Genomic DNA, 26,188 nt, shown 5'->3' on the forward strand with positions numbered 1-26,188 from the left:
GGATTCTCCCTGGATCTCCTTTACAAGAACAGCTTAAGCACCTCTCAAAGTTGTTTCACAGTTTGCACTGGTTGATACTTGTTTCACCGCTGTTTATCTGCCTCCCTTAGATTCTTAGGGCACTGCGAAGCAGATCATTGGGATCCATGAGACATGGGAATTACATCACACAAGGAAGCTGCAGCCACAGAAACCACTCACAAGCTGGAGAGAACGCCTAACAGCAGAAGATTTAAAGGACTCTGACTGTTTAGGTAAAAAAAAAAAAAAAAAGATTACAAAAAGAAAAAAAAAAAAAAGTGACTTGACCATAGTGTAAGAGAACTATCCAGGAGGTAACATGGCAAGCACGAAGGGGAGTTGCATCCAGGAAATCAAAACAGAAAAATTGAGGACTGAGCATCAAACTAGGCACTGTCCAATGAGAGTTTTGTGGTTGGAGGTGGGCTGGTTTGGGGTTTTTTTGGAAAAGCAACGGGCATTAGACACTGCCAACGCTCTAAAACATCCACAGATGAGCTCTCCACTTCTTGAAGTCCAGAAGCTCTCCCAGAGGGGATCCCTCGGCCGAACCCCCGAAGATGAGCCATCCTGTGAGCGCAGGAAAGCTCACGGCAGCGTCGAAGGTCAGGCTCGGCCGGCGGGGAGCTGCGGTTATGCCCGTGCTGTAGCCTCTTCGTGCCAGGGTAAATCAGCCAGCCCTAAGCTCTCTCCCGCCACGGGCACACTGCTGCCGCTTCCAGAAACAGCCCGTTTAAAACCAGTTTGTGTAACTCCACAGCACGATCCTTTCCGGAGGTGCAGCGCACATCCCTTTAGAAACAGCGATGTCTACCAGGAAGGACAGCAGTGGACTTCTGCCCAGAGGCAGGCAGAACTCCCTGACCACTCCAGCTTGTATCTGAACAGTTACTACAACATACCCTTAAAATTTTTGAGTATTTTCTAGTCATGAAAAATCAGTCAACACCACTCCAGAACACTGAACTCCGCTGGAATATTTCTTGCTCTTTCGATACCACTTTCTCCTGTGTAACTCTCTGCCCCCCACGCACTGAAGGTGGAAGGAAGGTGACTAACCCATCAGTCCTTTGGGCCTTTACCAAGGTGACAGAAAATCAAAGCCTCAGTAGAGCCTGAGCAGAGCTGTGATGAGTAGAAGGGTGTAAAACCACTACACCCATTTGTTACAAGGGAATCAAACTGGTTTTTCATGAGGTGTCATTACAAAGCACTGCCAAAACGCCAGACCTCACCTTCCTAATAGCAGGTAGCAGAAGAGAATCGTATATCCTTGACTATTTAGTGCTAGAATACAATAATCGCACCCATGGTCACGAAGACACACCTGCACAGGAGGTCAGGAGCTCTCAGTGCTGAGACAAAACCATCTTGTCAGCAAACCCAGGGCAAAAGAGAGCTTGTGGCTAAGTGCCACAATGCCTGATGGCATTGCTAAGACAGTAAAACAACATGTGCAATCAGGTAACAGAAACACCTCAAACATGCTCTGTTGCAAGTAGGGAGATGCTTATTTATTTCTCATCACCAGCTCAGCAAGCTTCCTCTGGGCTCTGAGGCAAACAAGTTGCTTTCCTCCTCCCATAATAAGGACCAGGTTGCACCATCACTTACATCTGTGGACCTGGCACTTTCCAAAGGCTTGCACAAGCGCTAGCGAAACTTGGTAAACAGTTCTCTCAAGGAGCAGAGTCCAGCCCACTCACGCCGTGTTTGGCTCTGCAGTGCTAAAAAGGTGTGGAAGCTCAGACTCATGCTTGGTGATCACTAGCATCAGCAGATTTGAATAACATCCGCAAGGATCTGCTGAACCAAAAGGTGCCCCTTCCACAGTTTCACAGAAGGCTGCATTTGAGCACTGGAACGCATCGTAGGTCCCTGTATTTATAAGTCACTGAAGGGACTGAGCGTCCACAGTGGTAACCACATGCTTGCATGATGCAAACGTTATCCTCCACCTGAAAGCTCCTACAGTCCCACCTCAGGCTTGACTTAAGTTTGCCTCCATGCCCTTTTGCTCACTGGACACGCCAGGTAACTTCTGACGTGCTTTTTCATCAATTGCTTCTCTTACCTGCTTCAAGTAATTACAACCAAGCCACACTTTTCCCTTTTTGGCACCGAGGTGTGTCTGGACAAGAGCTTCCCCCACACTCTTAAGGGCAAGACTGAAAGGTATTTCTTACACTGTAACACTCCTCCTGTGTATATGTGCCCTTTGCAATCTCTCTGTAAGAGGGGAAATGGGGTTCTTGGTTAACTTAACTCCACCTAGTAAAGCACTTTTATTCCTCTCTTTTTCCCTCCCTCTCCTTTCACTAGGATAAGCAACAGGAGGTATCTCCTTTATCTCTCCCACAGCTTGTCAAACCAAAACCAGTCTCAGGTCAGCAAAATTAGGAGCTGCAGCAAGAAAAAGCCAGGAAAGCAAAGTGAGAGAGATAAGAAGTTTGACAAGAGCACTACAGGAAAGTCTTTGAAGTCTTTAGCAGCTCCTGTTGAGCATTACTAAGAACAACAGACTGCAACTGCATTTGACCCTAGATATTTGGAAGGCAATTTTGATATGAGCAGTTTTGCTTTGCAGCCTCTTGCTTGCTGACACACAGATGATACAGGTTGTGAAGAGGTGGCATGACAAATAAATCACCGTCAGGAAAGTACAGAAGGATCTCATTGGCTTGCCCAGAAAACACAAGACGGGACTTATGCAGGCGCTTATGAGGATGAGAAAACGAGTTGGGGAGGCTTGATCTGGGATAGAAGAGGCCACGGATAAAGCAAGGTTCCTCCTTCATTGTGACCAGGGGTACAGGCACAGCAATGTCAGGCTCCACCACAGCAACTATGCCTGTTTACTTCTCTTTTGGAAAACAGAAGCTAGTCAGCCTGCCAGAAGAAATGCTGGGAACTGACCTAATTATATAGGGAGTACCAAGTCAAACCAACTTCAGCATGATGCAATGCTTCTTTCCATGCCCAGCTCTGGGAAACTGCTCACCCCCATACAAACAAACCTCTGGTTTACCCTTCTTGTATTAACTAAACATGTGAGGGAAACCATATTGCCTGCTGCTTCTTATCCAGCAGACCTGAACTTCCAGTGCCTCTTGTTTCTGTAGCACCTTCTGGTCGGTACCTTCAGCTCTTAGCTTGACAGTGCTCCAGAGACACGGGGAGGTGAGTAACCCTCTGCTGGAACTGTGTCGGAGGACAGAGGCAGCATTTTTGGGGCTGACTGAAGCTGCAAGGCAGATCTAGCAGGGAAATGCCATCTAGAGGCCACAATGGGCTTTTACCTGTTTTTCGTTTTGTTTTGTTTTATGTTTGACTTCAAGTAATGGTGGTACTTGCTCCTTTCCCTTCAGTCCAATCCTATTCTCTCACTGCTGCTCTGTGCCAGGGCAGCGTTATCCCTGCTTCACAGATGAGGAGCTGAAGAGCTCTGCTGTGCTGCACCAGCAGCCCCAAAAGCAGCACCGTCTCTTCTGCGCAGCACGGCCTCCGAACTAGAACACGCTGTCCCGCAGGGCTTTCTGGACTTGCCAGCCTGGGTTTAGCAGCTACCTCTACTGCACACAGCAGAGGTGTGTCTGAATTGTCCACTCTCACAAAAGGCCATTCTTCTAGTAACCAGCTATGAGTTTAGCATCAGCCAACTACAGTACAAAAACTAGAAGTGGGCCCAGATTTGCGGAAAAGAGCAAGGAACAAACATACTCCAGTCCTTCCTCCCCCGGTGAGATGCCTGGCCTTTTGCAAAACCTTGGGAATAAAGCCATGCCTCTCAGCCAGGTGTGGTTTCATCATACGAGTGTTCTTTTTATATGTCACTATTTATTTTTTTTTTTTATATAGATGGGGTACCAATACACACTTACAGAAAGAGTGAGGGAAGAAAGGGTCTTCCCATTAACGCTGAATTTGTGCCGGCACATCGATGCATCACATGGAGGCTAACACAGCTCAGGTCTTTGAAAGCAGCATCTGTTTCCCACTGAAATGGGATGTGGGATGACACAAGCAGATTCTAGAAAACCTAAGAACCACAGGGCTTTTTTTTTTTTTGAACACGCTGCCGAAGAATTGCACTCTGGAATTCAAGCTTTAAATCTTTAACCCTACAGGCTGGGGGGGGGGGGGGGGGGGGGAAGGCCAAGGTGGCTGACTGGTACAAACCAGAAGTGTGTGAACTGGCCCAAGCAACTGGCTAGTACTTACTTCAAGATCAAGCAAGGCAAAGGTTGGTAAAACCAGCTAGTTGTTAAAGCAGCAAATGAAAATTTCCAGAAAAAAAAAGACCAACATTGAATTCTCCAGAAAATAGCCAGAAGTTAAAATAAAACCAATTCCTGTGGGATTCTAGCAGTATATCAAGCTCTCCAGACAAGGTTAAGGCTCACTGAGTGAGGCACTCCCCATACTTCTGAAAACTGAAAGACCAAAGCTCCTGAGGAGCCAGGAACTGGCACAAAGGGAAGTTCCAACTCTAACCTAAACTCTTCATTTAAAAACAAAACAGAACTGAAGCACTTAGAAAGATTATAGGGTAAAGTATACTTAATATAAATGTCAAACTGAACAGCTTGGTGTCCATAGTATTATGATAACCATTTTCTTGTGGAAAAGACTGGTCAAAGCAACAAAACGCACCATTACCAGCAATAACATGTCAGACAAGAGGAGAGCTTTGTGCAGCAGGATCTTCCAACCAATGCAGTTCTCACGGGAAGTGAGCGAGCTATGGGTAAATAGTATGTGCTGCCTGACAACAGCCACAGCGAAGATTTGTCCCCCCCCAAAGGGAATGACTGAAATCCTGTTTATGCTGAGAGGTTCAGAACGGGATCTGCCCTTGCAAAGATGGAACACAAAATTAAGAAGTCATCTCGTCTCGATTTATTTGGGTTATTTCTGAATAGAAATAGGCTCCTGCAGAAACAAAGGCACATGTTTCCTTACACAGAGAGGCCTCTTCTCAGGTTTCCTTCTGATGCCTCAGTAAGAAGCCAAATACACACCAGTCATGGAGGGACTAGCAAAATTAGCTTCAATGATTTAAGAAGTGGTGGCCGAACTTCTTTTTGGCATAAGCCTCTTCTTCATTGCTTTTGTATAGAAAAAAGCCAAACCACAGAGAGGAATCAGTCGTGAGAATTATTTCATTAACCAGTCTGCAGCTATGAGAAGAGGCGGCTGTTATCACCAGAGCAACAAAACAGAGGCCAAGGGTGGAGAGAGAAGACGAAGGAATGCTGATGTGCTGGGTTGGGATCGAAGAGGGCACAGCAGGGTGTTTATTCATAGCCCGTAGGGTTCAGCAGCTGTTTCAAAACAAGAGGTCACATCAAAGAAAAGAACTGTTAGCACAGCTCCTACATGAGTTCTTCTCAACCCGGATAAAGCCTTCTTGATAATGGTGAGGAAGGACTTCAAGAAAACTCCCTCTTCCAGAGAATCAGTGAAATTTGCTTCAGTGTTCATGTTAAGATGTCAAAGCAATTACAAAAATCAAGTAGAAAAAAAATCCATCTAGGACTTCTCAGGCCTTAGCCCGGCGCAGGTGGGGGTAGCTCTGCAGAGTCCTGTCTATGGCTTCATCCAAGCTCACCACTGGTTTGTAGCCCATGTCTCTCTTGGCCCGCTCACAGCTGTAGTAGTGAAACGTTCCGGCCAACGCGACCCGCATAGGGGTAAAAGTGGGTTTGATGGTGACCAGTGGGCTTAGAAGCCACAGCACTAGGGCCAGGAAGAGGGCCAGGTAATATGCCAGCCAATAGGGGATATGGTACTTGGGAGGATCGTAGTTCAGGCCAGTCAAGATACGGGACATGAAAGCCCAGAAAGGAACTGGTTCATCATTTGTGATATGAAAAGCCTGAAAGAGAAGAAGAAGACAAAAAGCCAGATGATAAAATCGTAACAGCTTTCACAAATTCATCTCTGTGATGGCCCATCTCACGTTCACGCTGAGGAGACTGACGTCCCTGACTCAACTGAGAACACATTTTCACGAGAACCTGCTTTGTACTAACCACCTCTGTCTGAAAAGTGATGAATCCTTTCTTTGCTAAGGAAGCCAGCTACTGCCGACACTCCGGAGGTTAAGATTACTCATAAATGGGCAAACGAATGACGCAACACAACGCAAACACATTAAAACATCCCAGCTGTATGTACGCCGCATGCCCAGAGCATGGTGGTGCCACAAAAATCTATAAAAAAAAAGATTATCCTGTTCTGAGCTCTATCATAAAAGCTAAATAACTATGTTTCTTATGTACATATCTTGGCTGCCCACAAGTCTGCCTGGATCTCCTTTCACCGGGAGCTTTATAGCATGAAGTTAAAGTATATTCATACAGGTCAGCCCGTGTGGTTGCACACAGTGGTCACCAGATGGGCAACCATTCATTATACCCACCGACAGAAAAAAATTGACCCAATTTGTGTGTGCTAGTTCCACTCATTGCCAAGACGGATGTTCAGCGCAGACCAATATCAGCATGAATTACAGAGCAGCCACATGAAGCCAAGCGAGGCTTGCGGATGAAGTTTGGCTAGGGGACCCCCACACCCCTCCCCCTGCTAGGTCCCCTCCTCACCTTCCCACACAGGGGAGAGTCTTTCTGAAGATTTTCTGCAGCTAGGATGTGTCCATGGACCACGTTTTCCACATAGGTGAAATCTACCAAGTTCTTTCCATCCCTGCACAGACAAAAGGAAGAAGTTTAGCCCTAAGGCAAGTTAGGCTGAAAATCTGCTTGTGCCAAAAGGAAAGACTTTCACACAAGATTTATTTATTCCAAGTTTCCTCTTCTCCCGAACTCTTGTGCTGAAACTTCAGGCTACACCCTGTCAGAGAGATGAAATCGCTCCGTATTTTTTTTTTTTTGATAGAGGAAAGGCTGTTATTGCCTCAGCTCTTGTCAAGGCCCTCCAAGTTTACAGTCCTGCAACAGTACCATTTTTTAACCTCTCAAGTTACCAAGTTGCTAGGTGTTGCAGATCCTACGGGTCTCAGAATCAGCAGAGTGATCCAAAGAAGCAGAACAAACAGAAGCAGAGTGGTAACTAGCACAAAGAAAGTCATTTAAGGACAAGCTTTCAGTTATGAATTTCCTGGATCATGAAATTCTAACTTAGTCCCTCGGTAAGCCAACTTCAGCCCTAGCTGAAACAGATTTAACCCACTGTGTTAAATCTAGCTCATCACTTTCACTTTATTCATCCCCTTTACTGCAAAGTGGTTACGCTCGTGAACGAACACATGTTTTTATGCTGCGTTTCCAATCAAGCTCTTTTCAAGGAACATAAGAAAACCCACTTTAACCCACTGTGTTAAATCTATTTCTACACAGGTACAGAAAATGAATCTGCACATCGCTTTCAAGAGTCCAGCTAAATCAAACAAATGGTTTGTTACAAAACCATCATGACACTCATTTGGCCATAAAAACAGTATCGCCACAATCCAACATTCTGAGAAAGAATAATTTTCATTCCCAACGTTCATGGGTGAATGGCTATTTTATTTGTTTTCTTGGAAGGGATATACAGGTCTGTAAAGTAGTAGGAAAACTCAGCTGAGGAATGCACGTTTGAGCTGGAAGAGAATGCAGACTTGCACAAAGTGAAAACCTTGGGTTTGTGTAGGTTTGCTGCTCACAGATCAGTGTGAGATCAATTCAGAAGTGAACTGTAAGGAAGAGTAAGAACAACAAAAAATCCAAAACCAAAAAAACCCCAACACCAAAAAGCCCACAACTCTGTTCCCTTTCTTCCTTCTACCCCAAGCACGTATTCAGATGTGCACATACACACACAAACCAGCCCCTTGCATGTAATAAAAATCTATTATTAATTAAAAAGCACATTTATTTTCAAGTCCATAATACAATTGATAAAAAAATCCTCAGAAGTAACTTAAACTATTTCTTGCTCTAAAATTTCAGTGGTTCACTAAAGGCTCTGCCAGACTGAATAACTTTGATCTTATAATCAGAAATATTAAAACACTGCCATATAGGCTTTATAATTGCAAGAACCTCAAATGCCAGAAGTACATATTAATTAAATGAACAGCAAGTAATCTGAGCTCTCTCATATTTAAAAGGTCAGCTCTTTAGACAATGCAGGCAGATCAAGCTGTGCCAACTCTCCCCACTGATACTGTTTTTGCATTAAGGTCACTTACCATCTGAGTGCACGAGTCCTAACACAGAAGGATTTAAAAGAAAGAAGAATTCTGGATCACAAGTGAAAAATTAAAGAAACATACATTTTTCCATGTCACAACAACAGTACTGATTCAACATTATTCCCTTCCAAAAGGGCTTTGTAGGTTCAGCATCAGTTTTAACAAAAGCTATAAAATGACTGAGCCTTGCTCACCCGATTATGAACTTCATTTTGCCACTCTTAGCTGCTTGGATGAGGATGGGAACCAGCTGAGGGTCCCTGGGACCAAATATTCCATGGGGACGAATAGCAGTAGTGAAGAAATTGTTGCCTGGGTCATTTGCACTAAGCACTTCCTGTAGGGAAAAAAGATAAGCAAATCAGGACAGAAAGGCTGGGAAGAAAAATACAGCTTAGTAATGTATTCCAAGATCACCACCAAAGGGGGTGGGTGTTCGCCCATCTCCTTTGGGAAGACATCAGTGGAAGAATTACTGTCCACCCATATCGTTACACGGGATCCTTCCTTTGTTCCCATCTCTTCTCCCACTTCTCTTTAATGAGAAAAACAGACAAAAATCTGTTTTCATTATTGAACGCTTCATGTATTGACAGGCAAAGGAAGGCAACTCTCCACCTCTCTCACCAAAGAAACCAGAGGAGCTTTGAAAGTTCCTTCACGCCATGAATTCTTTATGGACATGTTGGGGAAAAGAAGGACACTAAGCAATTCAATGTCTGTCTCTCATCAGTCAGTGGAGGATCTCCAACACAGGCCTTCTTGATCTCATTCAGAAGGGGTGTGATCCCACCTTCCTGGCAGCACCAAGCGCTAAGCAGATTGAGCAAGGCATCTCTGAAGAAGATTTAATTCTGCTGGGAGTTCCCAAACAACATGTTCTACTAATTTTTAACAGCTGCTGGATTTTCTATTAAAAATCCAAGAACAACACATACAAATAAACGCTGAATACTTTCACTGTTTCACCCAAAACAAAGACTTAATTACAAGCATATTGGGCTAGATGTGATTGCTACTCATAAGCTTTCACTTTATTCGTCCACTTTAATGCAAAGTGGTTACGCTTGTGAATGAACAGATGTTTTTATGCTGCGTTTTTAATTAAGCTCTTTTCAAGAAACACAAGAAAAATTCTTAGGCTAATACTTGACTTTAGAGGACACACTGTCAGCTTCAGGATGAAAGCAAGCCTAAATTCTTCTTGCACAAAAAGTATACATTCTTTCCACAACGGAAATGCAACCCACTGAAAAATGTCAGAAAAAAAATGTTGGTTCGCTTTTATTTAAAACTTTTTCATACCATATTTAAACCACAAATACTGCAGCATTAAGAACCTGAAATGGAACAGATGCTGGTGGTCTGCAAACGTCCAAAGTAGAGGACATTCAGATGCAGGTGAAATTTTAAATCTTTTTTAACAAGAATACTTTCAGTATATGGCAAAAGCATTAATTTACAACACGTTACTAGACTGCCATCTCCATCTCATCTTCTCCTCCCCCAGTGACTTGTTCACAATCCCAACTGTAACTTCAGGCTGCAAATCAGGTAAATAGGGTTCTGAAACAGCCTTCCAGTAGGAGCAGAAAAGGCAAAACACTCCTCTCAACTGCTCTTAAAACAATGCTGGATTGGTTAAGAAACGGGATTATCACATGGCTCTTGCAACAGAAGTGACATCCCTGCCAGTTCTTTTATTCTTTGTCTAGAAAGAACCTCTGTAGTATGACACACTACTTCATTCAACTTCCCTGGTAAGTTACATCACAGCTTTATTTTATTCTCTTTTTATTAAGTGAACACACTACATGGGATTTTCACCAGCCAAGGAACACCTAACCAAGTACTTTGATATTTGGATTGCTCAGAGAACTGCTAGGAAAGCAGCCCCTGGCCCAAGCCACCAGCACGCCCTGGGAAAGGAACACGAGCAGGTGAGAGACGCAAGCGGCAGCCACCTGCCGTACTCCTCTGTGACAGAACAAATGAACACACAGCTCGCCCCCATGCTGAGAACAAGAGGGCTAAAACCACACAGATTTGTCTAGAAGAAGGGAATTTTCTATTATACTCTGAAAACTCCTGGCAGGCATTGCTACGTATGCATGATTCTGCGCAGATTTTCTTTGCGAGCCTAAGAACAAGACACTTCTTTTTAATGAAAGAAGGGTTCTGGAGAACAACAGAGATCTTGTTCAGTCTTGAAGAGTCTGTTGTGTCCCCTAGGGCATGCCCTACTTTTAGGAGGACAGTTTTAAGCATCAGAAATAACAATGTTAACCATATGATGACAAATACCTTCTCCTGTAGGATCTTCGTCTCTGTGTAATAGTCAATAGGCTTTTTTGCATAAGGGAGGTCTTCTGATCCGTTCTTTATGTCTGTGCCCTCAAAAACTACACTGGCACTGCTAGTTAACACCAGTTTCTGCAACAGATGTGAAAGAAAACAGTTGTTTGAAGCCTAAGACCAAAGGGTCATTATTTACAAATGTTGACTAAAGACAATAATAATGTTTAATCAACTAATTTTACAGATAATAAACTAAGCCTAGAAGAACATGGGCTAACAAAAGATTATCTGAAACTGCAGGTAAGAAAACTCCCACTCTTTTAATTGACTCTGCTACATTGTTTAGTGCTACCTAAAGGAGATTAAAACATTTCAACAAACAACCAAGGCAGTCAATCAAGGGGAAAACATTTCCAGGAAAATCAGAGCACCCACTTGGCTTGGCACATTTTAGCACTTAACACACAAGTGTCTTTAATATGTATTTTCTCATCTTGATGATAATGGTAGATTAAACAAAAAAAAAATAATTCTTATCTTGGATGTTTTTGTTGGATAAAAACATACCCTGGTGGATTCAAAACAGGAAGTCAGTGATATATTTGAGTAATCAGAAACATGTGTTTTTAAACAAGATCTGCATTGTAATAGCAAGATGACTAGATCCAACAGGTTTCAACAAGACTTGAGTCCTTGCTCTGACAGAATCCAGACTAAGCCTGAAGGTAAACACCGCGTGGCCCATTTCCTACAACAGCTCATTACACGAGGAAGGAGGGGGAGACCTACCAACCATGAAACTGGGGGGCTGGGAATCCAATGTCATAGACATAATTCTAAACATTCTCACTTCCATATTTGCACACGGACACTGCGCAAAATGCATGCTTTGAGGCAACATCTCTGCCCAGAATAAGTAAGGGATCTTCACATGCATTGCACTTCAAAATATGCTAAGAATTTAAATGAAAACTCATGTGACAGGCAAATGAAAAACCCCACAACCTTGCCTGGACAGCAGCCTGGTTTCCTCTGGCTCTTTTGCAAACAAATGACTTTCTAAACCAGATTATACTGAGATTATGGCACAAGTGTGTTCCTTCTCATTATATGTCAGAGAATTCACATAGGTAACGGATGCCACGAATACTTCCATCTTTAGTGCTGTTCCCTTATTAAAGCACGAAAGAATCCACTTGTCAGTTGTGGTTCTCCTGTGGGTGATTCCCAGACATCTAGTAGGACAAATTTTAATGGATGCTTTCCCTGCAGTCAGGAGGATTGCAACGTGTAGGTTTTCTGTGGCAAACACGGACTGAGCTGATACCAGACACTAAGCAGGAGAGCAACAGTCTCTCTCTCCAATTAATTTTCACAGAACAAGTAGGAATTCAGTCTCTCAGCGACCTTTGCCCCTCCAAACTAGATGGAAATTGGTCCATGCTGCAACTGTTGTAAGGTCACATCAGCATCTTAATGTGCTTTTCTACCCTTACCTGCACTCCAGCTTCTTTGCAGGCTTCAATGACCGCTTTGGTTCCCATAAAATTCACCTTATAGAACAGTTCCCTGTTGTCACTTGAAGGTGCTGGCGATGCACAGTGAAATGCCACTGACACACCTTGTAAAGCTGGGAGCAAAGCCTAGAAGATATATCACACGAGACAGCAATGAAGCAACAGCAACAGTGTCTACTCAAAAAAAATAAATAAATAAAGGAAGGATATAAAACACAGTTCTTTTTCTCATGGAAACAAACCTACAAAATTTCAAGTCATGTTTCTTCTATTAAGGTGAGCAACTGGAGTAGGATTAGCATTGAGGATCTTCACATCTTCTCCCCCCTTGCCAGGCAAAAATGCACTACATCATCTTTTCTTTCCAGAGAACAACCTGGGAACCTTCTGAGACCTGGAGGCTATCTAGATTTAACTACTTGCAACAGTCTCAGGTACAGGTAGGAGGCTCAGAATGACCTGGAGACAGGAGTTAGAAAACTCAGCAAGCAGCAGGTTTGACAGCCAGCAGTACCCCACGGCACTGTTTGAGATGACTGTCATAAAGCTCCAAGGCATGATACTTTATACTGGTGGGGAGATGGCGCTTCACAGCGCACGCAGATGTGTTTGCCAAGCCCCTCATGCATGGCTGAGTTAAGGCAAGAGGTGCTAACGTGCCTTAACTGTCAGGAATAATGCATTCTGCCGCTCTCATGCAGCTGAGGTTAGCTAGGAGAGCACCCACACACAATTACCAACAGTGGCTGTAATTAGACTGTATATCCGAGCTAAGACTAATGCAAATCGTAATACAGAAGCGAGTTCTGTTCTTTTCAGCTTTAAGCAGACATCAAGTACATTTCTTTAAATATTCTAGATGAGGGTTCCACAGGAATCTGCTGAAGCTATTGACTTCACAGGGAAAGGCTGGGGGGCATATCTACATATGCTTTTACAACCTGTGCAATGCCTTCAGGTGTTTTACTGCTTCAGGCAAGGCTTGGTAGGCTGTTTGAATGAACACTGATTTAAACAGACATCCTTTCTATCCACCCACGTCAGGTACTGTTGTTAGTCTGTACCTCTTTGTCACACAGGTCTCCCAGGAAGAACTGCACTCTGTCATTGTCAAATCTCTTCTGAATATCAAACACGTTGACTTCGTAACCTTTCTGCAGGAGCTGCTCCACCATGTGCTGGCCCAGGAATCCTGACCCGCCGATCACTGTACATTTCTTACCAGTCTGCAGAAACAGGGAGAAAAGCACTTCAGCAATCAGACATACACCAACAAACTGACCTGAACTTCCTGAGATCTTAATTCAGATATCCAAAGATTCTTCAATATGTCTGTGCTATCACAGTAACTTAAAAGTTCAGACGTGCTAATGGTCCACACAGATCACATGCTGGTTTGTATTTTGGCAGGACTCTGCCCCATAACTAAGTGGCTCATGTAGTAGGGAAGAAAAAGAGGACTGGCTCCAACAAACTTGGCCTTGATGGTAAAGCAAACAGCATTTTCTTCAGCCACACGGCACAGATAATTCAGAATACTAAAACTGTCACCATTAGCAAGGAGAAAACTATTTTCAGAGCATGTGAAACAGGCTTCTCCAAGCCAAGAAAGCAATCAGGTAAAGGCAAGGATTACCCTTTTTAGTCAGTCATTAGCTCTTCCTTTCCTTTTTAAGCTTTTTAAAATCAATAGCTAGAGTCACTAATTAACAGATTCTGGTCTGGTCCCTTGTCTAACCAGACTGAGACTGAAGACCTTATCGCCAACACTGAACATACAAGCAACGAGTCTGAGGATGCTTTTGGACAAAGAAAGCCCTGTCCTGGTTGGAAACAGATTTGCTCCTTATTGTTGCTGCACAAAACCCCACCTCTGTCGTTATACCATTGAGCTGAAGGGAATTTTAACCCAGTGAAACCACACAAAGACAAGAATTGTTCAAAAGCTTCTACGTGCTACATCCTTAAACAAAGGTTCTACTGCAAAGCGTCGGTTATCCACAAGAAAATTTAGAAGAGTTACAGCATAATGGTGTATGCAAAATACAGTCTGATTAAGACAACTGAAAGAATAGTCTAATGGGTTGGCCCAGTGTTTGGTTTTGATAGTTGCAAGAGAACAGACAACATAGAGAGAATACGTGAGCCTAAGGAGTCTCTGCAGTTCATTCTCCTTGTACTCCCCCACTACAACAGTTTTGCATTTGCTTTACTCATCAGCTTCCCGATTCTCTAAACTCACACAATGCACTTAGACATGCTGAACCAAAATTTTATACTGGCAGAACAATGCCCTCTGCCTGGCTCTGAATATCAGAACCATTTTCTACCAGTACAGATGAGACAGTCCAGGTTTTTCTGTGTGACAGCTTTCCACTCACCCAGGTATAAGGACAGTATTCTAGCTGGTGATGAGAAGCAGGCTATTTAAATAAACTTTAATGCACATTTATAACATTCAGTGTGATCTAGTACACACACCTCTTGGGAAAGTACTAAATGAGCCAACTCAGTGACCAGAATCAGTATAACTGCAGCTAACGGTGCTACACCTGGATTAATTAGCTGTTTTAAAAAATGCAGGTAGAAAGCCAGGCTATGCATGATTATATTGATTTTATGTTATGAATTGCTACCTATCTAGTGTTGTGCTATGAAGATACAACAGCTTGTTCAGGCTTTCTACCACGATGCTACATTGTTTTTTTTGTTTCTCTGTTTCCTAAATATCTGAGATTTACTGGTCTTCCATAAGCTTCATATGAATTAATGAGAAAATAGTTCTCATTACTCTCAGGTAGAAATTTCTCTGCAAACAAGAACTACAGGTAATGCAACAAAACAGCTTTATAAATTGTACTCCTCAAAGTAATGTCCAAACACTTCTCTGAGCTGAGCAAACTGTTACTCCTTCCATATTCTAACCTCCTGTATTCAGCTCAGTAATCATAGAAAGAGGTTACAATGGTCTAGGAGATTTCAGGGACCTCAACTGGGCCTTTATCTGCACCACAACATGGAATAATGTTACAAGGCACATAGAAATAAACCTAGAGTAACTAAATCTCCAGACCAGTTGATTTGGCAGCACTGACAAAGCCACTGGTGTTCCTGGGAGGGTCGGAGCAGTCCAGGATCTCTCACAAACTATAGCAGCAGTAAACTATTCCTTGGTAAATCACATTGCCCCCAGGAATATCTCTGAAGTAGGCACTAAAGCAGAAACAGTCTCATATCTTCTCTAGTAATGTTCAGAAGAAATATCTATGAAAACACATTCGTGCAAGACAAATCTTCATAAAGCATCATTTAAGTCCTCAACTTACCGATCTGAGACGTGTGGCCATTTCTCAGATGATTCACTTTCAACTCGATTCCTTTAAAAAAGGAGAATATTATTTATTAATGATACAATACTTAAGTATGCCATTAGCACAAACCAAACTTTTATTTAAAACACATTTCTAGTTATAGAAATCAAGGGTTGATGCCGTCATGCTAAAGCAGAAACATGAAAAGAGTGAGCTAATGCCCTCTGCCCTGATGAACAAATAAGCAGTATGATAGTATCGGTGACATCAAATATCTTTCTCAAAGGCATAGTTTTAATATAATAAAGTACCCTTGAGAACAAAGGCACCATCGTATTTTAGCTAGTGTCAGCTTCGTGAACTTCCTTTAAGTCTGAATATTTACACTCCAAATAACATGCTCACAATTGTAGGTTTTGGCAATGTCCTCTTCATAAATATAGTTGCTTAAGGTGTTGGAAACAATTAATTAAAACTGAAGTTTAAGGATTTCAGCAGCACCATGCCCGTCTGTTCCACAGCAGCAGACACAGCATGGAAAAAACGCCGGCACTCACTGGCACCTGTCAGTGAAGACAGGGGAGCCAGTGGTGAGATTTTCCTGGGTTTGACATCAGAGGCTGTTGCTGCCATCAGTTTCATTAAAATACACTCTTCCTCCCAGCAATAACAAACAAAACTGTGAACTCAGCTGGGATCCTACTGTGTGGGGGTATAATCGAAGGACAGAAGCGCACAACATGCCTATTCAGATCTGTTTCCAACATAAAGACAAGCTGCACACAAAGACTTCTGATGGCTTCACAGTCACTTTAAACCATCACTATGATAAACTACTGCTTTAGAGGCTGATTTGATTCTGCTTATTCCTAGTCAGTGCTTCCCACTACCTCCTGCTATTCATGCGCCGAGATGGATCAAGGCTACGACTACTTTCTGCCTGGGTTGGTTTTTAGACAGAGCAGCTCTCTGACCCATCTGGCTTCACAAACACTAGTGCCAACACAGCTGGATGAGGTTCAGGAGCAGCTACACCAACGTTGCTATAAAATTATCACATTCTCATGCCTCACACAAATACACCTGTTGGACTGGCTCACTCTCGAGGCTACACAGCTTAGCACTCCTCGATTTTTATGAAAACCCTTTGAAATTTTTACTGAAAACCTTTGAAAACCCTGAGGAAACAGCCTGAAAAGGAGGATTGGTACCTGTCCAGCAGGAACACCAAGCTGGTTTGGAAGTACGGGCACAGGGTGAAGAGTTACCCCCGCTTCTACCCCCACCTCTCCCTTAACACAGGCCTTACCCCTTTTCAAAACACACCCGATGTCTCCAGCTTCCCTCCAGCATTCCCAGCCCACCCTCCCATCCCAGTAGCCCTCCCCACTTCAGCCGCCACCCACCCCACCCCCCAGCTTTCCTCACACGCCACTACAACCTGCCCTTCCTCGCACCGCAGGCCCCCGCAGGCCCCCTCACACCCCTACAGCACCGCCCCGCCCCACCCCCTGCTCCCGGTCTCCCCCACACACACACAACCTGCCCCATGTTCCCCCTCACAGCCTCACCCACCCTTAGCTCCGCAGCCCTCCCCACAGCCCCGCCGGCTCTGCTGCCTCCAGCCTGCCCTTCCCCACACTCCAAGCCCCCCCCTCAGCCCTACCCCTCACCGCACCGGCAGCGCCCTCAGCCCTCCGCAGCCCGCCCTCACCTCGCCCCGCCCCTCCCCGCCCGGCTCCGCCCCCCGCCCCCCCGCCCACCAATCGGCGTGGGCGCTTCCCGCAATCCCCGCCCCCTCTCCCCCTCCCACCCTCCCACGCTCCCTGGGCTGAGCATCGCGCTAGCCGGCTCTCCCTCGCTGATTGGCCCGCGGCTTCCTCCCTCCGGCCAATCGCGTTGAGGGAAGGAGGACAGGCTCCGCCCCACTACCACCTCTTGGACCCGCCCCATCCGCGCGTTGGCCAATAGCTACCGACGAAGCGCCTCCCGCGCCCGGCTCGCCAGCGAATAGGAGCGAGGGTTGCCATAGCAGCCGCGTAAACATTAGCCAATGGGAGAGGGTGGTATTGAGCCTCGGCCTGCCAGGACTGGAGGCGCCCCGAGGCACCGGCCGCCGGGATGGTGAGTGCGGCCCGGCCTCCCGTTCCCGGGGCGGGGGTGGGGCCCTGCGCTGCTCCGGCTTCCCAGCGCCACTGCAGCGGGGAAGCCCGGGACCGCGGCTGTCGCTGTCTCACCGGCCTCGCTCCCCCTTCCCGGGGCGGCGCCTGACACCTCCCCCCTTTGCTCTTGTGTTGCCGTGCCAAGGCCTCTAGCTTTAAGAAGCCCTCGCTAGGAGCCCAGAGGAAGAAAGCGAGCCCCAAGCTGGAGCTGACTGAGGAGCAGAAGCAGGAGATCCAGGAGGCTTTCGACCTGTTTGACACAGACGGCACCGGGAGCATAGATGTGAAGGAGCTAAAGGCAAGAATCATCCTAGTGCTAAAACTACAGCTCTAGTGAGGTTATAAAGTAACAGGGGCATGAGTGCCTAAATGACCTTAAACAGGAAAAGAGAGAAGTTTTTTGCCCCCATCATAAAACCTTATTGTCAACAGGTATATTTTTCTCTGTAATTATAGATCTTCATTGCTGTCACCAGGCGTCTTTAGCGCCAGGATGGCCAAAACACATTGACAGTTCTGCTTTTTCTGTACTGCCACCTTGTCTGTTAGTAAAACATCAAAAAGGGTTTGTGCATATCAAAAAGGTGTTGTTTTTTTTTTCCCCCCACTTATATGTTATTGAGGATTGCATGCTTTGCAAATTAGGTTATCCAAGCTAGGGAATACACCAATGTTACTTGTTTTCATGCTCCTATTTATTGCAAAACACTTTCGGTACCTCCCCACCCCTGTCCTTTGGGAAGAATAGTGATCAATAAATTAGGACATCTTTTCCTTTCAGAGTTTGCCTTTCCTGTTTGCTAGCTGGATGCCGGTATTACTTAAGACCATAGGGAGGAGAGAGCTGATTTCAAACCTGCCGCTTGTCCAAAGGGATATCTTCAATAAAGATCAAAAGAGGAAAAGCTGAAGTGGGTAGGTGTGTCTGCAGGCAGAGGCATCCTTGGATACGCTGGTTATAGGAGCGTTGTCAGAAAGGCACACCAAATGTTTGAATTGTGTTTTCCCAACACCCGCTGAAAAATATTTTTGTCACTAGAATGAAAAATAACTGATTTAAGTTCCCTGTGGTTCATCAGCTTAAGCCCTTACATGTTTGTGCCATCAGATCAAGTTATCAGAGTTCAGTAGAGTTGCAAGTATGATGGAAACTTCTTTCACGGAGTCAGTTGTCTTGAAGTTACTTTGTTGAGATGTTTCTGGATCTTCCATCTAGCCATCTTGCTTACAACAGGGCCTGAAATAAGCATGTTTTTTTTATTTAATCGGTGTCTTGTTTCTCCTTGCAAAAAGAATACTAGTAGCAATTCCCTTGACAGGAAGGGAATAACAATTTTCCAGTAGCCTTGTAAAACGCTACCCACAGCACTGTGTGACAGTTTGGGATTTTTCCTTCAAACTGTTGATCAAAATGGGACTCTTACGCTCTGAGTGCCCATCACAAACATTTTTAAAAGTATACCAAAATAGGTATACTATGACTTTATAAAAAAAATCCAAATTTTCTTAGAGAAACTATTTTTCCCAAGGCTTTGTTATACAGCCTTACTCTCCAACTTCTTGCCAGTTCTGAGCTGGGGGTGGTGGATGCAATGGTAAGAACGTGTTTAGGAAATTTCTGAATTAACTGAAAGACAACTCCATAATACAAATGGTTGCACTCCTGTTTTCTGCATCTTGATGAGCCCTTGTGTGTAGAGAAGCACTGCTCAAAGTCTGCTCCTCACCTTTCTGTTTTCCTTGAGACACAGAATACGTGGTTTAACATGATATAGCTTGAAGTTCAACTTCCCCCCCCCCCCCCCGCCATGGTTTTGTTTATAGTTTTCTATGATTTATAATTTTATTTTTTTGTCCTTATAGGTGGCCATGAGAGCACTGGGGTTTGAACCTAAAAAAGAAGAGATCAAGAAAATGATATCAGATGTTGATAAGGAAGGAACAGGAAAAATCAGCTTCCATGACTTCTTGGTAGTGATGACACAAAAAATGGTATGTAAATTTTAAAAGTCAAAGTGAAAGCAATTTTGGAAATGGCTGAGTACCTTTCATCTTTTGGTTTTAGTGGAAGATGAAAGCACTATTTTAATCTTAACAACAAACTATGTAAAAGTTAGAATTGCAAGACAGGGACTACCCTACCTCATTTTTCAAGGTAAGGTTGAAATAATTATGTCATTATCAAGTTTCTCTAACAATCAGTTTTGTGCGTGTGTGAGAAAAGGGAAAAAGTTAAATCAATAATTTTTTTTTAATCACAGATTAAAACCAGCTCTGGCCTGCAGAAAGCTGTTGGGAGTTTTGGCACATGACATGGATGACTGTGTAGCAATGCACTCTATTTTCTTGAGTTTTGAGATAGTTACAGGTGAAATCTCTGGCTTTAAAAATCTTAAAACATGTTGAGTAAAATCAGATATTTAGCAGTGGAAGATCATGATGCTGAAATCCCAAAGACATCTGGCTAGCTATGAAAGAAAAAAAAAAATACCCTGAAGTTCAGGAAGCATGGCTGTGCCTCTGTCTACCTCCAGCTTTTGTACTTACACTTCCTGCTGGCTGGCCTTCCTTAAATTTGCTCTTAAGAGAGTTTCTCAGTCTTTCTAACGCTTGTCTTTTTATAACTTTTTGAGTGTTACTTATATCATAACCACTACTTTTTTCCCCTTAAACTTATGCTTACTTCTTTAAGGCTGAAAAAGATTCCAAAGAGGAGATTCTCAAAGCTTTCAAACTCTTTGATGACGATGAAACTGGCAAAATCTCTTTCAAAAACCTCAAACGTGTCGCCAAAGAACTGGGGGAAAATCTCACAGATGAAGAGCTGCAGGTTTGTACCTGGTATATCAAACAGTATCATACACACAGACACTGTGTACAGTGGACAAAGGTCCAGATTACGCCTGTTGAACAGGAAGCCAGTCACAGAATGTTCATGTATTACTTAGTTTCATATTTGGATTTGGTTTAAAACCTATATAAATACAAGCCTAATTCTCCTTTTGCCTGGAGAGCTGAGCCATCTCTGACAAGTTTGCTAAGCGCATGAGCTAGCAGCGAGAATAAGGAATGGCACCTGTCTCGGTGGGGGAATGAAGCCCTTGCAGGGTCATTTTTTAGGTAAAGGCAGCAGTCTCTGTTGCAGGTGCTGTCCTCTAGCGTCCTGCGGGATCTTTACGTTTGAACTGTTGGGAAAATCTGCCCGCTCGCTCCTGGCAGAGACGGAAGAGCTTCTGTCAATTTGTGATTGGGAAATGGATTCTGAGGTCAAAGATGGGTTAAGCATGCATGGCTGTTGAAATCATGTTAGTAGAATTGCAGTTCTGTGGAGTTACAGTGATGTAAAAGGAACAACTGCTCCAAGCACTTTGTTTCTCCCAGGATAGTTCCTGTAATACAACATTCTCTATGCAGATTTTTGTGTAACTATGTAGTTAAACATACTAGTGTCTAATTCAGTAAACATTTTGTAGCACAGTAAACTAACACTGTTCCCTCTGATACAATTTACTAAAAAGTGGTTCCAATTCTGAATTAATCTAATAATTCTAATCTTAGTCTAATCTGCATCTAATTTCTGAATACAAATATCTTTCAGGAAATGATCGATGAAGCAGATAGAGATGGGGATGGGGAAGTGAATGAACAAGAATTCTTGCGGATCATGAAGAAGACCAGCCTTTACTGAAACAGAATTTTATTTTTGCACATGTGTACATAGGTTTGGTAGGTTTTTTACAGTCTTTGATTTCTTTTGAAACAGCTGAAAATGTAGGTCAATATTTAAGTGGATGATCTGAAACTTGTGTTTGTGAACAGTTATCAACTGCTAACCTGTTTACATGCAGCAACCTGGTTGCTTGTTTGTTCTTGTAAGATGTTTACACTCTTTGTTTTCAATATACAAATCACATTTTTCAGTGACAGTATTCAGATCTTCTCTATAGTTACGGTTTGGTAAAGAGAGGACTCGCAACCAGATAGTGTAAATCTCTATTTCCTAGCAGTTGAAGTTTTTGGTGTAATGTCTTGCTTTGGGCCCAGTTATAGTGAACTCTTTATATAACATATTTGCAGGGATCAGCTTTTATACTCTGTCTTATGGTGATTGTCCCCTTCCCCTTTTTTAGTATTTTCTTTAAACTGAAAAAAAAATTAACAGACTGCTGCAACTTGGCTTACTCCTATTCAGTTCACATGTTCAAAGAAATTTCTTTGCAGAAGAAGCGAGTTACAGTGCTGCTGCTGCAGGTTTGTGTGTTCGCAGGAATATTCAGTGGCTACAAATATAAAACTGTATTTAAAATAAAGTGTCTTTATTTTAAGGCATTGGAGTTGTGGAAAGAAGTATACAAAAACGCAAACAAATCCGCCAGTACAGCATGCCCTCTGATCTGCTGACGGATAATAGAACTATTCCTCCAGGCGCTTGAAAAGTTTCGCATTTGAAGTCCTTGGGAGGGCCCTAGTTACTAAATGCTGAGCTCCAGAGGCAGCAGCTACAGCAGAATCTGCCTTCGAGTGGTGTCCGGCTGAGGTAAGAGCGTAGCTGAAGAATTTTGCCTTGTGCTGGGAGGAAAGGAGCGCCCGTGCCCTTCTGCTACTTCTCTTGGTTCCTCTCATCCCTCACGCCTCCCAGGCAAAGGAAGGAGAGAGTCCTCCTTTCCAGAAATCTGAACGTCTTCCTGACTCAAAATCTGATTTATTCCTTTGCGATTCTGCAGTCTCTCGTGCCCCTGTATGGTGAAACACCCCCAATTACAGGAAACTTTAAAAAGCAAAATCAGATTTCTAATTTTAACACAACACATAGGTAAAGGAATATGTAAGGGGCAAGTGGTACATCAAAAACTGATTCTTTATCGGCCAAGGTGAATTTAGTAAATGCATGACAGCGATCGTTCATTCTCAACAATAACGTCCGCCGTCCGACATTTTACCTCAGCGGCACCTGCAGCCACCGGTCCCGCGCCCAAGCCGCGCCTCGCCCAGTCAGCCCCCGCGCTTCCCCTGAGGAGCAGGAGCGATAGCCAATGAGGAGCGCGGTTACACGGAGCAGGGCGGGTCGTGGGATGGTAAGCGGGGTGGCAGGGCCGGGCCCTGCCTCGGGGCTCCTTAGGGTGGCCTGCCGCCATCCCGGGGGTTCCTCTGGGGAGCTGCTGCTCGGCTTGTCCGGCTGGGAAACCGGGAGGAGCGATAACGGCCCCCGTGGGCCCGTCTGAGGGCTCCGCACCTCTCCCGCAGGCTTCCAGCAGCGAGGGAAGGGCGGCCGAGGGCAGCTCCGTGGCGGAGAAACCAGCCCCCCCATCCCCGCTCACTGAAGAGCAGCGGCGGGAGCTGCGAGGTGCCTTTGAGTTGTTCGATCCGGACGGCTGTGGCCTGATAGATGTTGGCGACTTGGAGGCAAGAAGCTGTAAAAATGCAGCGTGTTGAGTGGTGAAAACAAAGGCTGTGAGGTCTAGTGGCCCTCGTTTGTCCTCATCCCCCCCCCCCCCCCCCCCCCCCCCAGCTTCAAGTGGGAGAAGAAAACCTGGTCAGGAAGGAGAACCACTGACCACAGCTTCTAGGAGGTGAAGCTGTTCCGCTGCTCTTATTAGATGCTTTCTTTACTACCCTGCTTGCAAACCTCCTCTTGTCACGTTTTCATCACGCTAAGCAGTGCTGCAGGGACTTCCTTTAGGCAGGCCCCCAAAACAGCAGAAATATGCAACGTAACCTTCCTCGCCCATTTCACATTGTGGAAAATCATATTACTGCAATATTGCTGTTGTGCTACAGTGCCTGCAGTGGGAGTTTTTAACGGCACATAGAGCTTGTCATCACTGTGCTGCTGATGGAGCTCGGCCCAGATCAGTAGGAGGTTTAGGTTTTTTTTTGTGTGATGCTGCGGAATAAATCCTGGGAGTCTCCTACCCTGTCTTTCTTCACAGTGACCCCCATCCTCAAGAAGTTGAGGAGGAAGGACATTTTGCAGGCAGTTCTCTAACAAACCCCGTCCTCTCACCAGCCTTTACAAACACAGTGCAAGTTCTTGTAGCTGAAGGCTGTTCAGTTTGCAGCTCTTGGGGATGTGTTTGCACAGTCTGAGTAACCCAGATCAGAAGCCTGGATCCCCTCGGGCTGGTAGAAATGACGCGGTTTCTTTGTGACCACAGTTGCACTTGGTGCTTGAATTGCTATTGTCAAACAGAAATGACTGGCCGTAAACATACATGTTGGCAGTGGGGCTAATCATTTACAAGTGCCTAATAAACGCTGCTGCAGAGCAGTGGCAAAGTGATTGGTGTTTGCCCCCTATTGCTTTTGAACCACTTGCTGTGCTAACAGACTTTGCTGCCTGAACTCCAACTCATTATGCAGCCACCAGTGAAAGGTTTGTGCCAGCTTACTAGCCAGGAAGCCTTAGGAGGGACTGAAGGCTCCCTTCTTGGCCCTTGCTGACAGCTCTTTGCTGCTGATTTTTCACAGCCTCATACTACTGACATTAGACAGCTACAGAACTCTGTTCTCTAGAGGCAAAATGGTGGATAAATAGCTGTTGATGAAGAGTTGGGGTTTTTTCCACCACTTTTGTGTATCTGCTTGTTTCAAACATCTTTCCCTGTTTGTTTCTGTTTTATTTGTTTACCATGACTTTCGTCTGTTTTCTCTTTTGGCAGATAATGGTAAGGGCTCAGGGCTGTGAATTGAGGAAAGATCAGATGAAGAGAGTTGTCTCTGAATTCAGTGGGGTAGGGTCAGGGAAGCTAACCTTTAAGTTGTTTCTGCAGAGAAGATGGTATGTGAGCCCAGTTTATCACAAAGAGTGAAATTCCTCATGCCTAATTTTATGATGCAGGTAGCCACAGTAGATTGAGTCACTCTGGTTCCCTGCAGGGGAGAAACAGGAGTGTTTCAGGAGTTTCATCTAAGCTATTTTAAAGATCTACCTTCGGGTGAATTGTCCTTAACCCTCTGGCCTCTTTCCATGCGCTATAGAGGGAACAGGATGGCTAGTTCAGATAGAGACAGCTGCATCTCAGCAGACAACTCCTTCCCATCCCGGAGTGCCCTGAGCACACACAGCACCTACGAGCCCCCACTTCCCTTCCTTAAACCTTTCCACGTGAAATTTCAGTTCTGTCTTTATAACCACAAAGCTATTTTTCTTCAATTCTAGACAGCGGTGAGCAACTGTCATACATCAGATGAACAATTCACCATCTTGTAGCGAAATCGTTCCTCGATACCCACTGACCCTGTCGGCACCACCTGCAGGCAGCAGCCACTCGACTTGTGCAGCATCTGAAGAGCTGCTCATCAATACTGGCTCTTTGCTTCATGTTCCCTCATCCTCATCACCCATCTGAGATTCCTGTGGCTCAAAATCCTCCATATCCTCTGGTGCCTGGCTCCCCGTAGACAGAGGCTGTTCTCAAGGAGCACCAGCTTGCGTGGTTCTGCCTTTCCCTTCCTTCCCATTTCATTGCAAGGCTTTGTGGGAGGTGACTGGGGCCTAGCTGGCGTGGCGTCGATGCGATCACAGTTCCCAGGCTGTGTGTGCACGGGACTCGTGCTGAGATCAGCAGAGAGCCCCGTTTTCCCCCTTGTCCAGTCAAAACCCACACCCGAGTGCAGGCTCAAGTACGCATTGCCTGCGAGTGAGGTGAGCAGGGGCAGTAAGAGCCAGCATTGGCCTGGCTCGCTTTTGAAATAAAATAAAGCTGTAGCCATTGGATCATCCTTGGCAGCTGCTTCTTCCTCCAGTAGTAGTGCTGGTCCCCCTCTTCCTGACAAAGCTTGGCCAGGATACTCACGCCAAGCCCCCACGGTGCTCACACAGCTTCTCTTGGAGCGTTTCCTTTAGTACACAGTTATACAGGGAGAGCGGGGAAGGCAAAGCTGAAATAGCAGCAGTAGGTAACCCTCTTCTGTGGCCACATTTTCTCAAAAATATCTTGGATCTGACTGCGAATGTTTGCTGGCTAAAGCGCTTGACTAGAGGATTGTAGGGTGGTATGATGTCATGTTTACACGATGGCATTTTTTGTTTCCTTGCTAAGGCGGAACCATGTTTGGAAAAGGAGATCCTGGAAGCTCTTCAGGTGTTTGGCTGGGATGCCACTGGCAAGATCTTTGAGAAGCTCAAGGTGGTGGCCAGTGAGGTTGGAGGAGACATCACGGATGAGGAGCTGCAGGTTTGTGAAGTGCAAACATTTCTCTCGTGCTCGGGGAGGGAGGGGAGCATCTCACTGCGGGGAAGACTGGTCAGGGCATTGTGCTGTGTGTTTTGCAATGGACACGATCTCTGGCTCACTTGGGCTTTGCCCGAGACCTTCATTGGTGTTTGCACTTCATGAGCAGCCACCCTCGCGCATCCAGCCTAACCTGGTCTCCAAGTCTTTGCTATCCCACAGGAGATGATTGATGAAGCAGATGTGGATGGAGATGGGGACGTGGACAAACAGGAGTTCCTACGGATTCTGGCACTGACCGACCCATAACTACAGGATTTTCTTTTTTTCTCCCATTCCCATATAAACAACCAGTTACAATGTCACTTTTCTTGTTTGTTGCCTTTCTTGGGTGTCAAAACACAGGAAAATATTGGTAATGTTTCATCTTTGGGGTTGATTTTCCCCTTCCACTAGTGTAAGCAGTTCTCTGCATCCCAGCAAAGAGTGTTGTTACTGGCTTTGT

The 26,188-nt window shown here is 44.8% G+C and overlaps 3 protein-coding genes across 9 annotated transcripts; 2 read left to right on the forward strand and 1 right to left on the reverse strand.

The window, feature by feature from the left end:
- Positions 1-4,897: 4,897 nt before the first annotated feature.
- On the reverse strand, positions 4,898-17,061 carry NSDHL (NAD(P) dependent steroid dehydrogenase-like). Of its 6 annotated transcripts, none has more exons than XM_032999461.2 (8): positions 17,026-17,061; positions 15,363-15,413; positions 13,101-13,262; positions 12,016-12,162; positions 10,526-10,654; positions 8,416-8,558; positions 6,627-6,729; positions 4,898-5,899 (listed from the first exon to the last, which is right to left on the reverse strand). In XM_032999461.2, the coding sequence occupies exons 2-8, from the start codon at positions 15,381-15,383 to the stop codon at positions 5,564-5,566; spliced, it is 1,041 nt and encodes a 346-aa protein (XP_032855352.1). In that variant the 5' UTR covers positions 15,384-15,413; positions 17,026-17,061; the 3' UTR covers positions 4,898-5,563. The 6 variants fall into 6 exon arrangements, with proteins under 6 accessions (XP_032855352.1, XP_032855351.1, XP_032855355.1 ...); XM_032999460.2 differs by having other exon boundaries at positions 17,014-17,052; XM_032999464.2 differs by having other exon boundaries at positions 17,021-17,043.
- A 327-nt stretch (positions 17,062-17,388) lies between these two features.
- On the forward strand, positions 17,389-21,838 carry CETN2 (centrin 2). Of its 2 annotated transcripts, XM_032999465.2 has the most exons (5): positions 17,389-17,471; positions 17,655-17,807; positions 19,373-19,501; positions 20,202-20,339; positions 21,108-21,838. In XM_032999465.2, the coding sequence occupies exons 1-5, from the start codon at positions 17,469-17,471 to the stop codon at positions 21,195-21,197; spliced, it is 513 nt and encodes a 170-aa protein (XP_032855356.1). In that variant the 5' UTR covers positions 17,389-17,468; the 3' UTR covers positions 21,198-21,838. The 2 variants fall into 2 exon arrangements, with proteins under 2 accessions (XP_032855356.1, XP_032855357.1); XM_032999466.2 differs by lacking the exons at positions 17,389-17,471; positions 17,655-17,807 and adding an exon at positions 18,347-18,424.
- LOC104364692 (caltractin-like) lies at positions 21,707-25,992 on the forward strand. The gene is made up of 5 exons (XM_042807540.1): positions 21,707-21,760; positions 22,754-22,912; positions 24,169-24,291; positions 25,552-25,686; positions 25,906-25,992. The coding sequence occupies exons 1-5, from the start codon at positions 21,707-21,709 to the stop codon at positions 25,990-25,992; spliced, it is 558 nt and encodes a 185-aa protein (XP_042663474.1).
- The last annotated feature ends 196 nt before the right edge of the window (positions 25,993-26,188 follow it).

This window comes from Tyto alba, unplaced genomic scaffold (genome assembly GCF_018691265.1).
Source record: "Tyto alba isolate M040663 unplaced genomic scaffold, T.alba_DEE_v4.0 Super-Scaffold_5, whole genome shotgun sequence".
NCBI lineage: Eukaryota > Metazoa > Chordata > Aves > Strigiformes > Tytonidae > Tyto > Tyto alba.